Source organism: Sinocyclocheilus rhinocerous, unplaced genomic scaffold, assembly GCF_001515625.1.
Source record: "Sinocyclocheilus rhinocerous isolate Xijiao unplaced genomic scaffold, SAMN03320098_v1.1 scaffold1153, whole genome shotgun sequence".
NCBI lineage: Eukaryota > Metazoa > Chordata > Actinopteri > Cypriniformes > Cyprinidae > Sinocyclocheilus > Sinocyclocheilus rhinocerous.
In genome coordinates, this window is record NW_015624593.1 from 20,472 (window position 1) to 33,950 (window position 13,479).

A 13,479-nucleotide genomic window follows, 5' to 3' on the forward strand; every position below is an offset into this window, starting at 1 on the left:
TGTGTTTTAATTAATAAGATAATAAACCACAAACTACGATCGTTTTAAGGTAGCCTAGTAAGGGGAAATCCATAGTGTATTTATTTGTGTTAAACACCGGTAAAACATATCCTTATTATTTTGTTAATAAAAGTTCAAAGTTTAATATAGGTGAATTTGTCATTGTACAATTTCATTGTATAGCCTATGTTTTAATGAGCCATAAGCATTCATTTAAAGTAAGGGGAAAATCCAAAAACCTTACATTTATTTGTGTTACAACGCGGGTACATCCGTCTTATTCAGTGGCGTAGCAAGTCAGCCCCGGGCCCATATGCAAAAAAATGTGTACTGGGTAATGGGGAAGAGAGAGAGAGAAAAATCACTTTCATTCATTTATTTTTAACACCGCACCCCCAGTACCCCCATTTTTTCGTGGGCTACACTCCAGGGGGTGCTGCAGCACCCTCAGCACCCCTACTTCCCGCGGTACAGTGCATCCAGGTTCTATGTCAGAATGACGGCTCCTGTGTCAGCAGCAACACACGCATGCATCGTGGTACTCTCATGAACGCATGTTTAAGACTGACACGGAAAAGAAGAAATTGTTGAATAAAATCGTTACTTTTGTTTTCTTTGCGCACAAAGTTCTCGTTGCTTCATGAAATTAACATAAGGTTAACAACACCTGCCAAATATAATTGATTTATTTTTTATTTATTAATTTTTTTACTGGCCATAAAATTGCGTTTAATTTGGAAATGCCAAAACATGGTCTTTTATCGAACTTCAAAATTTCATTAAAGTTTTTAAAAAAAAATTTTATTATATACTGTTCTGTCTTGTGAAGTGTCAATACATTGACATTTAATAAGCCATTGAAACATTTGCTCACATGCTTGTCTAGGTCAAAACGACATGCAATATGCATTTTACTAGAAGTCAGAAGCTTTTTAAGGTACAATAACAACAACAAAAAAGAAATCGCCTAAAATTGCATAAAATTTTATTTTCTTCATGGTCCATGTAAATGTGGCGAAAGGTTGGCCTTTACTGATCTGAGGTCAGTTTTGTAGTTTTCTCCAAGCGTGTTGCTAGATTTTAAACCGGTACCTACAGCATTGACGAGAAGATCAGCATTTAGCGATGCCCCTCATGGTCCATCAGAACTGATATGTCTGTCCTCAGAGACATCGGTTTGACCTTTATTAGTTCGCAGCACACTGCGCTGCAGACAGCATTTGAAGTTCTTGAAAACAGAAATACAAGCACCAAAGGGGGCGTTTTAAAGGGCATCTGGAGGGTCAGGGTCTGTCAACGGTTGATGGGCCAAACTTGAGACTGTAAAAATAAAGCATTATTTGGACTCAATGTATTAAAACGTGTTGCATTATAGCAACAAACTTAGACAAAAATGGATTATTTTACTCTATTGTTTAATATGATCACATTTATTGCTGCTGTGTCTACCAGACATACATGGATGGACCCTTTTCACAGGCGACACATGCATTTGCGCAATAATGAACTTCGTAAATTTGTCTGTTAGTATACATGTTCTGTTATACGCTCTGCATTGCGTCTCTAAGAGTCACTGTATTTACAACACGGGAGAGAAATGACAACAAACCTATACTACTGACTTGCGATTTTGGGTGTTGGGAAATTGGAAAAATTGACATTAATTTGGAAAAGTTTAATGCATGCAGACAAACTAAAACAATGTAATTAGAACGTGAAACATGAATGAAGTGTTTTACATCCTGACACATAAAAACCTCAGCACTGCTAGATCTGATCTGACCAAAATAGAAAAGGTCATATGATAATTGCTGTGAATTTAGGCTAATTAGAATTGTCAAGAGGTTTTATCATCCATTAGAGATAGCTGGATTCACTACACATACAAAAAGCATGGCAATGAATGCATGTCTAGTGGTTGTAGAGGAGACTGAAATTTGAAGTTTATGCTGGTGAAATGATGTTAGCATGGCCGTGTTCATTACCTTAAAAGGCTATAGTGCAGATAATGACTAGAAGACCCAAAATAACAATTAATGGACAAATGAAAGGAGTCGACTAATGCACTCAGACACACTTTCAGTTAGATTGCATATTATTTTCCTCTAATTTAAGTGTTCCCCTAAAATCTAACAATGTGGTCTGATAAAATAAAATCTCTACTTGATGTCATAAGTGATAAATTATAGATTCTTTCAAACGACTTAGAAATAGACCCCCTGCAGACAGATACAAACGTTGTGGGGGAAAATGAAACGCTGCTGAAGAACTATTTTTCAACATTTTGCCCACTTGACTCGTGTAATGGCGAGGCGGAGGAATATCCGATGCCATCGCGCAATTACCTCAGATTATATGTAAACGTTTGGGTTTGCTGTGTGAGGGCCATAAAAAAGAATTCCATTTCAAATGTGTTTTTTTCACTCGATGTAAAGAGTTTCTCTTTCAGACGAAACAGACCCCCTTTTTTAAAGGTAATAATTTACCTGTCAGAATCGCAGCGGATGCACAGCAAGACTCCACTTCGCTGAGGCACTAATGGAAAATCCATTCTGTTTATGTTTTAGAGAATCCCTGAATATGTTTGAATCGTGCTAAATGTAACTAATTTATCGTCTTTATATCGTTCCAATTCTCGCAACACATTATGAGGAGCGCGGCTAAATCTTAATGATTCATTTTTAGACTGAAATGAAAGTTACACATAAAATAGCCTGTTTACTTGAGGCGGTTTGGAAATTAATCATGTGTTTACCTCATTGGATGGTATCAAAAACAGAGAAAATAGCGTTTGCTCCTCATATTTGCTAATAGATTAGCTGAAGATTACAAAATACTATGAATAACCGTATTTGATTGTGCAGTTAATGACAATAACATAGAGGAACATCTAATACAAGTGCGCCATCGTCTGGTAAGTGTGTGATTTACATAATACTCATGCATTACTTGCTGTAATTCGCTTACTCTTTTGTCCAAAAATAAATATTTCATTGTAAAGGAAAGTAATTCGAAAATTATTTATTTTCACATGTAGGTACTGCTAATTACATAAATAATGTTTAAAGCCAATGTATTGGATTTATCGTAATTTAAATATTATTCACAGTCATAAAAGCTCAGTTTAAATCCTAAACACTTATTTTCAGTCCAGTTTGTAGTATTGTCCATTGTTTCCTCCCAGTATCTCCTCCACCTTCTCCAGCAGCTTCACCACATCAGATTCCCGGTGTCCATTGTTAAGCACATGGCATCTATTCCCACACTTTCGAACCAGCCGCTCCAGGTCGCTGTTTCTCTTCACATGCTGCTGGATGCTCTCTCCTAATGTTTCCCCCCAGGTGAGCAGAATGATAGTGTGCCTCCATGATGATTTTCCTATTGCAGACATGGTACGTTCCACTGCATGCCTGTACTGACCAGTGAAGGACACGTAAGCGGGAATCACCAGGATGAAGGCGTGTGGTCCAGGTTGACACAGAGAGACGCTTTGAGAGAGGTGTTTTTGAAAGGTGTCTTTACTGTCAGATCCAGATCTCCATTTCAGGCCCTGAGGCTCTACGATAGTGAGCTGTCTGCCGGATATCTCTCCCCTCCAAGGGTTGCTTCTATCTGCATCAGGCCCCACGATAGTGCATCTCGCTGGGTGACGGGGTGACCAGGAGTCTCCTAAAAGCATCAGCCTTAGCTCATACACAGGCCAGGGTGTATGTAAAGTAGGTTGGAAACTGGTGCTTGAAGATTCAAAGAAGTCTTCCTCACTTTCGCCATCAGAGTTGTCACTTTCACCATCTTCCTCTTTTTGCTTGGCCTCCAGTGTTTGTTTAACCCTTTGGTTCTTTACCGATCTGTTGTTTGCACGGTTTATAGTAGCCAACTCCATTCGCTCTTCACTTCTTGTGTCTTTTGCATCACAAATGCCACCATCTACTCCTAAGTCTTCGACTTCAATTCGTTTTCCATTCAATTCAGCACTGTTTGTCAATCGCTGATACCCTGAGAAAGACTCTTTGTGCATCCATTTGAGCTCTGTGTTATACAAATACTTCTCCCATTTCTCAAGTTCCTCTCGCTTCCTTTTCATCTTGTCTTGTTCATTATTTAGCTCCAGCATTTTGCTGTCCAGTTGGTTTTGACGTTCCTCAAGCTCTTTCTCTCTTCCATCTAGTGTGGTTTTCTGGAGCTCTAGCATTTGTGTTTTGTACTCTACATCGCTTGCTTTCTTTTTCAGATCTAATTCTTGGTTCTGCATAAGTTTGTGTTTATCCGTCATGCTATTATCTCTCATAGCGAACTCTGATTCCCGTTGATGCAGGTCTGTTTCTCTGGTATCTAAAGAGCGTTCTCCGTCTTTCAAAACATCCTGCTGTTTCTTCAGACTGCGCAACATGTCTTCATGCTTTTGTTCCCTATTTTGCATGACTTGCTGTCTTTTCTCCGAATAGATTTCTTCACTCTTCAGCTTCTGCTCTCTTTGAGAAAGAGCTTCTTCGCCTTTTATCAGCTCTTGCTCCCTTTTTCCTAATGCTTCTCTAATGCTCTCGAGCTCCAGGTCACATTTATCAGATGAAGCTGTTTGGTTTTGCCGCTTATTTTCCATATCTCGATGTTGCTCCATCAGCCTTTGATCTTTAAGTTCGAGGTCCTGCTCCCTCTGAACAAGTTCTTGCTCCTTTATCTGCAGTACATTTATTTTTTGCAGAAGATCATATTCCTTGTTACTCAACTCGGCTTGACATTTCTCCACATTGTGTTTGTTATTTTCAAATTCCTCCGAGATCTTTGAAAGCTCTTGGGATTTCACCTCCCACATCTGCTCTCGTTTATCAAGTTCATTTTCTCTAGTTTCCAGATTCGCTCTGAGCATCTCCAGAGTTTTTTGTTCTTCCTTAAGCCTGCGTTGCTCTTTAACAAAATTCGCCTCCGTTTCCAGCAGCTCATGTTCTCTTCTCTCTATCTGCTGTCTACGATTTTCCATATTTTTCTCCTGCTTTTCAGACAGATCTTTTATTTCCTTTTCCTTGGTCTCCAATATCTTCTCCATTGCTTGTAACTCATCCTTTTTACATTTTATCTGCTGTTCCTGTGCCTTAAAATTTTCCTCTCTATCCATAAACTCTTCGGCTCTTTTCTCAATCTTCTCTTTCATTTGCACCAGATCTGCAGCCAGACGTTTGTTATTCTGACTCTCGTTTTCTATATTCTTCTCCTCTTCTCTTATCTTGTACATTTGCTCTTCCAAATTCTGTTCTCGTCTATTCATTTCATCCTCTCTAGTTAACAAATCTTGTTTGCTTTGCGCTAATTTCTCTTCCTTCTTTTCTACCTCTCTCTCTCTCCTGTGAAGTTCTTGTTCTCTCTCTATCTCTTTCATCTCATGCTCTTCATGCCTTTCTTTTAGTCTTTTCTCATAATATGCCTTCATGTCTTGCATATCGCTCTCTTTCTCTTTCTCCTTCTCTTCCAGCAGCTGTTTGAACTCATCTATCTTTTGTTCTAACCCTCTAATTTCTTTCGTCTGTTTCTCAGAGTGCTTAACTGAAGTCTGCAGATCTCTCTCATAGCCCTCACATTTGCGCTTCAGCTCTTCTAATTCATTTCCCAGTCCTGCGTTCATGTTTTGTAGGACATTGTTTTGCTCTTGCTCTTCCCTGATCTGTTGTCTCAGCTCATCTGAGCATCTTTCTGTTTCCTTGTGCTGTTTGTTTATGTTTTCCATTTCCTCTGCCATCATCATATTCTTTCTTTTGTAGACCTCTATCTTTCCATCAAACTCTTCCTCTAGATGTTTTAGTTGGGCAGCAGCTTCTTCAGTATTTGCTCGAATGATGTTTTCCAGTTTTTCTATTTCTCTTCTATGTTTTTCATTGATGTTTTGCAGCCGTGTGTCCATTTCTTTGTCCTTTTCCAAGTCTTTTTGATTTAATTTGGTTATTTCATCCTCTTTTGTTTGTAGTTCTTCCTCTAAATGGTTTAGTTTAGCTGCACTTTCCTCAACATGTGCCTTAATACTCTCTCCTAACTTTTCAAACTCTTTCTGTTTTTCGCTAATGTTTTCACGCATTGTGTTCATTTCTCTGTCTTTGTCCAGGTCTCTTGCTCTTAATTGGATGATTTCATTTTCTTTTCTTTTGAATTCTTCCTCTAAATGCTTCAGTTGTGCAGCACTTTCTTCAATATTCGACTGCATGCTGTCTTTTAATTTTTCAGTGTCCTGCTGTTGGCCAATAATATTTTTCTTAAGTGTGTAAATTTCTGTGTCTTTCTCCTGGTCTCTTTGTCTTAATTTGGTTATTTCCTCTTCTTTTATTTTCAGCTCTTCCTCTAAACGCTTGAGTTTAGCAGCACTTTCTTCGATATGTGCCTCAATATCGTCTCTTAACTTTTCAGTGTCTTTCTGTTTTTTGCTAATGTTTTGCCTAAGCATGTCAATCTCTCGTTCTTTCTCCTGGTCTCTTTGTCTTAATTTGTCATTTTCCTCTTCTTTTGCCTTCAATTCCTCCTGTAGAAGTTTTAGTTGAGCTGCATTTTCTTCAATACTGTCTTTTAACCTTTCAATATCAGTTTGTTTTTCGCTAATGTTTTGCTTTAGTTTGTCAATGTCTTTGTCTTTCTCCAAGTCTCTTTGTATTGATTTGTCTATTTCATCTTCTTTTGTTTTCAACTCTTCCTTCAAAACTTGAAGTTCAGCTGCGTGTTTTTCAGAATTTGCCTGGACAGTGTCTTTTAACCTTTTTATATCCCTCTGTTTTTCTGTAATGTTTAGCTTCAGTGTCTCCATTTCTTGCTCTTTTTGCTGATCTCTTTGACTTAATATGACTATTTCATCATCTTTTTGCTGAAGTTTCTTTTGCGTTTCAGCATTTCGATGTAGCTCCTTTTCTCTCTCTCTCATCGTTCGCTCTATTTCCTCATCTTTCCCTACGAGTTTATCAATGAGGGTGTTGTATTTTTCCACAGTTTCTCTATGCATTTCTCTCTCGGCTTCTGTGGTTTTCACTTGCTCCTGATAGGACATCCGTAGCTGCTCCATCTCTTTGGTCATCATCTCTATCCCCTCTCTCAGCTTGTCCATCTCTTTCTCTCTCTTCTCAACTTGTTCACTGAATCTCCCGCTTTGTTCTCTTTCTCTGCTCTCAGCGTTCAGTTTCACCTTCTCGATTTCTCTTAAAATGTTTTCAGTTTCATTGTCCTTTTCGTTCAGTTTCTTCTCCATCTCTTGCTTTTGCCAGACAACCTCTTCTTCATACCTGCGTTGTGATGCATCCATCTCTTTTTGAGTTTCTTGAACCTTTCCTCTCATCCTATCATTCTCTTTCTCAGCTTCCAGCAGTTTGCTTTGAAGTTCATTCATCTCATCCAAGTGTGCAATCTGAATCTCAGCCTCTCTCTCTTTCCGTTCTTGCTCTTTCACGGCACCCATGCGCTCCATTTCCAGCAGTTTCATCTGAAGTTCATCCACTTTTTCTTTAAGTTCTTCCCCCTCTCGCTCTCGTTGCTCTAATCTCATCAGCAGTTGCTCTTTCTCTTTCAGTCCCTGATGGAGAGTCACCATGACTTTGCTCATTTCAGCACTCAGCTCTTGCAACTCTCGCTCCTTGTCTTCTGTCAACCACGCCATCCTCTCTTCCAGCTCTCCCATCACGCTTCTCCTGTCATCTTCACCTCGGTACGGCGCCTCTTCCCTCTCTGCCTTCCCAGGAGATTGCACTTTGTCTTTTTTGCGTCTTTCGAAAAACCACCGAATGCTCCTGACCTCTCGTTCCTTCATCTTCTTCAGTTCCTCCTCCTGCCGTTGAAGCTTATCGCTAAACTCCTTGACCTTCAGCTGGAATTTCTCATTCTTTTGTCTTCCTAACTCTTGAATCTCATGCACTAGTGGTGAGAATGCCTCGCACCGATTTCCCGCCACCATCTTCTCGATCTTCTCCAGAAGTTCCGTTATCTGTGTTTTAGAATTTAGTGATTCCAAACAAGAGTGGCTGCTGATAACGTGGAATCTGTTTGAACATCGTTCCACCAACCAACGAAGATCCTTCCCTCCTCCTTGGATGTGCTGCTCAATGGTGACTCCCTCTCGTAGCTGGTCACCCCTCGTGAACAAAAGAAGCGTATGTCTCCAAACTGCCTCTCCCAAAAGCTGCAAATGCTCCCGCACCGCCTGTGCTTGGATGACTGCGTCCACTCTCAATGCCAGTAGAAATGCATGAGGTCCAGGTGGACACAGCGTTACGCTCAGTCCGATCTCTCGCTTCACTCTCTCTGGAGTTAATCCCTCCGGTCCACCCTCCCATCCGGGCACATCCACCACCGTCACCAGTCTGTTAGAAACCTCCGTCTGCTGTCTCGAACACTCCTCGGTGGCCTCTCTGCTTTGAAAGTATCCCGGTCCTCCAAGGATGGCGTTCCCGGCGGAGCTTTTTCCCGTCTCCCTCTCTCCCAGGAGAACCAGTCTCAGCTCTGGGAGACGCCTTGAACCTCTAGAGAAGAGATTCTTCTCATCTAGGTCTTCAGTTTGCGTATTATCGTCTAGCAGACACAGGAGAAACAATACAAAAAAGAAATTAAATAAATAAATGAAGCTTTTATAGTTGTAAATAACTTTTGTTGAAATATCATTTAGATGCAATATTATTAGTATGAGGTCTTTTGCCAAATGAAGGTTATCTGCATCACTTTGATAATGTATTACGTAGGCCTATATTAAGATCTTACAACATTGTAATGTTTGCATGCATTCAGATCACACAGAATTTACATAATTCCATTTCTATTAGACTGTACTGTTTTTAACTGTACTATTTGTACAAATTTATTCAGAGATGTGTTTAACTGACATATTTAAGTATTTACATATCACCTGAATGTAGGTTTTATTATTAATTCTGTTTTCACAATGAAGGTAGCCTTGCTGCTGAATGAATGAATGAATGAATGGGATGTACATAATCATTTTTTTTTTTTTATTATAAAAAATTGTCTTTTAAAGTCTATAGTTTTAAATTAAAGTCTTTTGCAAGTATTTACATAATAGTTTTGTGAGTTTTTAATTATATGAAAAAGTTCTGCATTAACAGTTTTGTGTGTGTGTGTGTGTGTGTTTCACAGAAAAAAAAAAAGATGAATGTACAAACTTGGAGCAACATGAGGTGAGTAAATCATGACAAATTGTTTATTTCTGGGTGATGAAAATTTTTGTGAAATTTTCTGCCCTGCACACAGCCAAAGCTTGCAAAATTATTTATGTTTATTGAAACATCAACGTTCAAGCTCACAACCTACAGTTTTTACTGCTGAAAATGCAGTTGTTTCATTAAATGTAAGGGATTCTGAAAGTAAATTTTTTTTTCAACTGCTTACATAAAATCTTTACTTGTCACACAATTTCTGAAACTTGACACTCAAACACCAGAAGCACACACCAAATCTGCAAAACCATACACTAATTCTCGGTCTTTGACCCAGTTTTCAATTTCATAAAACACTTTTTGCAAAACACAACACACAATTCTCTATGTAACACACAAAAATCTAGCATTGTGCAGAACTTCCACCAGGATTCTCATGATTAGGCAATGTTAAAATTTTGTTTACACAGGCTGGAAAAGTCATGAAAATGTTTAAAGTGAATATACATTTTTGTAGCTATGCTCTGCTCTAAAATATTTCATCAGTGTTTAAGTGAATCATTCTTTTGTGAGTGAATCATTCTTAGAACCAATACAAAGGAACTGGTTCATTTTTAACAAACTATTTTGGAAATTGAATGTAATCAGAATAGTTAATTATGGAATTAGAATTAATCAAAATTATATAAAAAAAAAAATCTTTATCCAGTAATCACAAACATCTAAAATGCTGTCAGAAGTGTAGGAAGTTGGAACATTGTCCTATTGTTCAGTGTCCTTTCTAGAGAAACATTTATGCAAGAACCTGAAACTCACAGTTAGAAAATAGTTCTGACTTCTGCAAATACATTTACACAATACTTACAAATACAAGACTGTCTGTGTTGCATTGAATGAATTTTAAAAACATGCTCTTGTCTTATTTTCCAGTACAATTATATAAACATCCTTGAATCAAGACACATGGCATTGTTGAAAAATGAAGTTGTTACCCCACTGGCAGCTATGTTTTCTTGTTTTAAGCATAAATTGAGTTAATTTTAATCAATTTTAGGCTTAAAAGCTTATGTCATTTCGCTTCTCAAGTAAAAGTATCTTGATTGAACTTTAATCCTCTGTCCGAGTGATTTTGACTTGAGACTGTTATTTTAATGTTAGTAAATGCATTCATCTGAATGGTGCAAGACCTTGCATAAGAATGGTCATGATAATTAGTAAAAATATTAAGGAAGAACAGCACTTTTCACAGTCTACTCACTCATCAGTGTGGCTCTGATGGTTCCTCTGTGCGTCTGCGCCTCCATAAGCCTCTGTTTCTTCCTCCTCTCTCGAGCCCTGCGTTTGCTCTCCACCTCCAGCTCCAGAAGCAGCAGATCCGTCTCATAATACCTCCCTCTTCTCTCTTCCACCAGCTTATCCATCTTCCTCATCAGTTCCCTCACCTGTGATCCATCATCAACACGCCGCTTGTTCTCCAAAACGTGGAACCTGTTCCCGCACCGTTCCAGGAGCGTCTGGAAGGCCTTGCCGCCGTTTCGAATCCTCTGTTCGATGGAAAGGGAGCCCAGTTCGTCCCCTCGTGTGAACAGCACCAGCGTGTGATCCCACACCGCTTTGCCCAGCAGTTCCAGATGCTCCTCGATCTGCCGATGGTAGTCGGCTGTCACTGAGGTACAGGATCGCACCACTAGAAGCACAGCGTGGGGACCTGGTGGACACAAGGACATGCTTCGCTTTGTTTCTCTCCTCACCCAACCAGGAGTCCCGTTCACTGAATAGTACCATTCCCAGCCTGGGGTATCCACAACCGTAACACGCCTTCCTTCCACGTCGGCTCGCCTCTTCACGCACTCCTCGGTCGGTTTGCCTGTCTCAAACCCTCCCGCCAGGCCTAGGATGGTGTTTCCCGCTGAGCTTTTCCCAGCACCTTTGCGGCCTAGTAAAACCAAGCGAAGTTCAGGAAGAGACGACGGCGGGTGACTCAGACTTCCTCCATTGGCCTCAACTGCCTGCGGCCTCTTGTCTGTGAGAGAAAGATAATGTTTGGTTTTAATGCATGGATACACTACCATTCAGAAGAAATGAATACTTTTATTCACCAAGGATGCATTGATTAAATTGATGAAAAGTGAGAATGAAGAATGAAGATATTTCAAATAAAATGAACGTATTCAATTCATCAAAGAATCCTGAAAAAAGGTATCACTGTTTCCACAATAATATGAAGCAGCACAACTGTTTTCAACATTGATAATAATCAGAAATGTTTCTTAACCCTTGTATGGTGTTTGGGTCTGTGCATTGGACACGTTTTCACTTTTTACCAAAAGAAAAGCGATATGATTAATTTAGTGCTGTCAAATGATTAATCGCGATTAATCGCATCCAAAATAAAAGTTTTTGTTTACATAATATGTGTGTGTATGCTGTGTATATTTATTATGTATATATAAATACACACACATGCATGTATACATTTCAGAAGAATGTTATGTTTATATATTAAATATATATTTTTTAAATATAAATTATATGAATATAAATATAGACATGTATTAATTCTTTTTTTTAAACTCCGACTCATTGGCTGTGGCTCATTTTCTGTGAAGAACATACAGTGGGTACGGAAAGTATTCAGACCCCCTTAAATTTTTCACTCTTTGTTAATGTCACTGTCTTTTTAGTGAGACAAGGCCTGAATTACTCCAAATTGGCCCCAAAAGGTATGTACAGACCTAAAGTATACTGAAAAATATCTGAATTTTATTGCATTGTATAACAAAATTTCAAAGCGAGTGTCATTAATTTCAAGAATGATAGCACAAACACACATTAAAAGCAAAACATTTGACAAAAGCTATTTGTCTGGTATGAAATGCTGAAACAAGAGTAGTGTTGAAAATGAGGACAGTATTGTGATATTTTGTGTTGGTTTATTGTTAGTGAAGAAACAGGTCCTACAACATTTTAGATATGCAGATACAAACACTTGCTTTGATATTTTGTCTAATGCAATGACATTCAGACATGTTTCCACATTTGTGTGCATGTCCATATATGTAAACATCTACTTCAATCATGATCATACTTATCGCACCCAAGAATGAGGGATCCTCTCTCTGCATTTCCATCTTTGTCTGTCTGTCTTTGTCTTCCTTGGTTCTTCTTTTTGAGCTATATTTTTGGCATCAACATTGTTTTACACCTCAATAACTTTTAAACGTAAGCGACTGACTTCCTACCGATGCATGGAACAACAGTAGAGCGGAACAAAGTGCTGAACGTGGAAGCTTGATCACGTGACTAACCTGTGGTTCGCACAGGAAGCACCATCTACTGCTTGCATGGGTATGGCGGAAATCAAAGAGGAGCCTTGTGGTCAGTGTTGCTCATGTCATATGTGCATTAACTTCAAATGTCATGATGCTTTGTTTTGAAGTATTATTTGATGCTCAGGAATGTTTATTTCTGTCAAATGCATCAGGGGAGTTTCTTAATCAGATAAAGAAACACACACATATATATACTGTATATACAGGTGCATTTAAAAAATTAGAATATCGTGAAAAAGTTCTTTTTTTGTAACTTATTTCAGAAAGTGAAACTTTCATATATTCTAGATTCATTACATGTAAAGTAAAACATTTTAAGCTTACAGCTCATGAAAGTCAAAAATCCAGTATCTCAAAATATTAAGAATATTTCCTAAGATCAATCAAAAAAGGATTTGCAAAACAAGTTCACGTTCTTTAATGTATGTTCATTTATGCCCTCAATACTTGGCTGGGGCTCCTTTAGCACAAACTCCAGCATCAGTGAGGTGTGGCATGGAAGCGATCAGCCTGTGGCTCTGCTGAGGCACTATTGAGCTTCAGCTTGGATCCACTGTTTCTCATCTTTCTCTTGAAAATATCCCAGATTCCATATGGGCTTCAGGTCAGGCATGTTGGCTGGCCAATCATTCATGAAAAGCCCATTTATAAGCTGTAGACTGTGTCCAACCTGTATTATGCAACTATATTTGATTTGCTTGTTAATCTGCTTTGACAAGCTCTCATATTGTACCAAGGCATTACATCTTCTGCGTTAAAGTTCATGGTGAAAGAAAGTTGTCTGTTCTCCAGTGCTTATGCTCAATCTAAAGGTGAGCTCATGCCTGTGACTCATACTCTCCCAAAGCATCCGAAGGGGTCCGAACATCATGTTTCCCCTCAGAAACTTTGGCAAAACAACTTATTTCCATATAGAACGCCTGAAGCAATGACACAAACTGGCCAGAAGATCTATAATGCCATGCAATAAATAGTCATTTAAGAGTGGAACAAGACTAAATGCATTTAAGATAAATTTA

The 13,479-nt window shown here is 38.8% G+C and overlaps 1 protein-coding gene and 1 long non-coding RNA gene across 2 annotated transcripts; one reads left to right on the forward strand and one right to left on the reverse strand.

Moving 5' to 3' along the window:
• Positions 1-2,403: 2,403 nt before the first annotated feature.
• Positions 2,404-3,264, forward strand: LOC107745074 (uncharacterized). The gene is made up of 3 exons (XR_001640565.1): positions 2,404-2,474; positions 2,865-2,914; positions 3,185-3,264. It is a non-coding gene; the product is annotated as an uncharacterized LOC107745074 (long non-coding RNA).
• Positions 3,044-12,381, reverse strand: LOC107745063 (trichohyalin-like). The gene is made up of 3 exons (XM_016558898.1): positions 12,226-12,381; positions 10,387-11,151; positions 3,044-8,529 (listed from the first exon to the last, which is right to left on the reverse strand). The coding sequence occupies exons 1-3, from the start codon at positions 12,257-12,259 to the stop codon at positions 3,146-3,148; spliced, it is 6,183 nt and encodes a 2,060-aa protein (XP_016414384.1). The 5' UTR covers positions 12,260-12,381; the 3' UTR covers positions 3,044-3,145.
• Between the last annotated feature and the right edge of the window lie 1,098 nt (positions 12,382-13,479).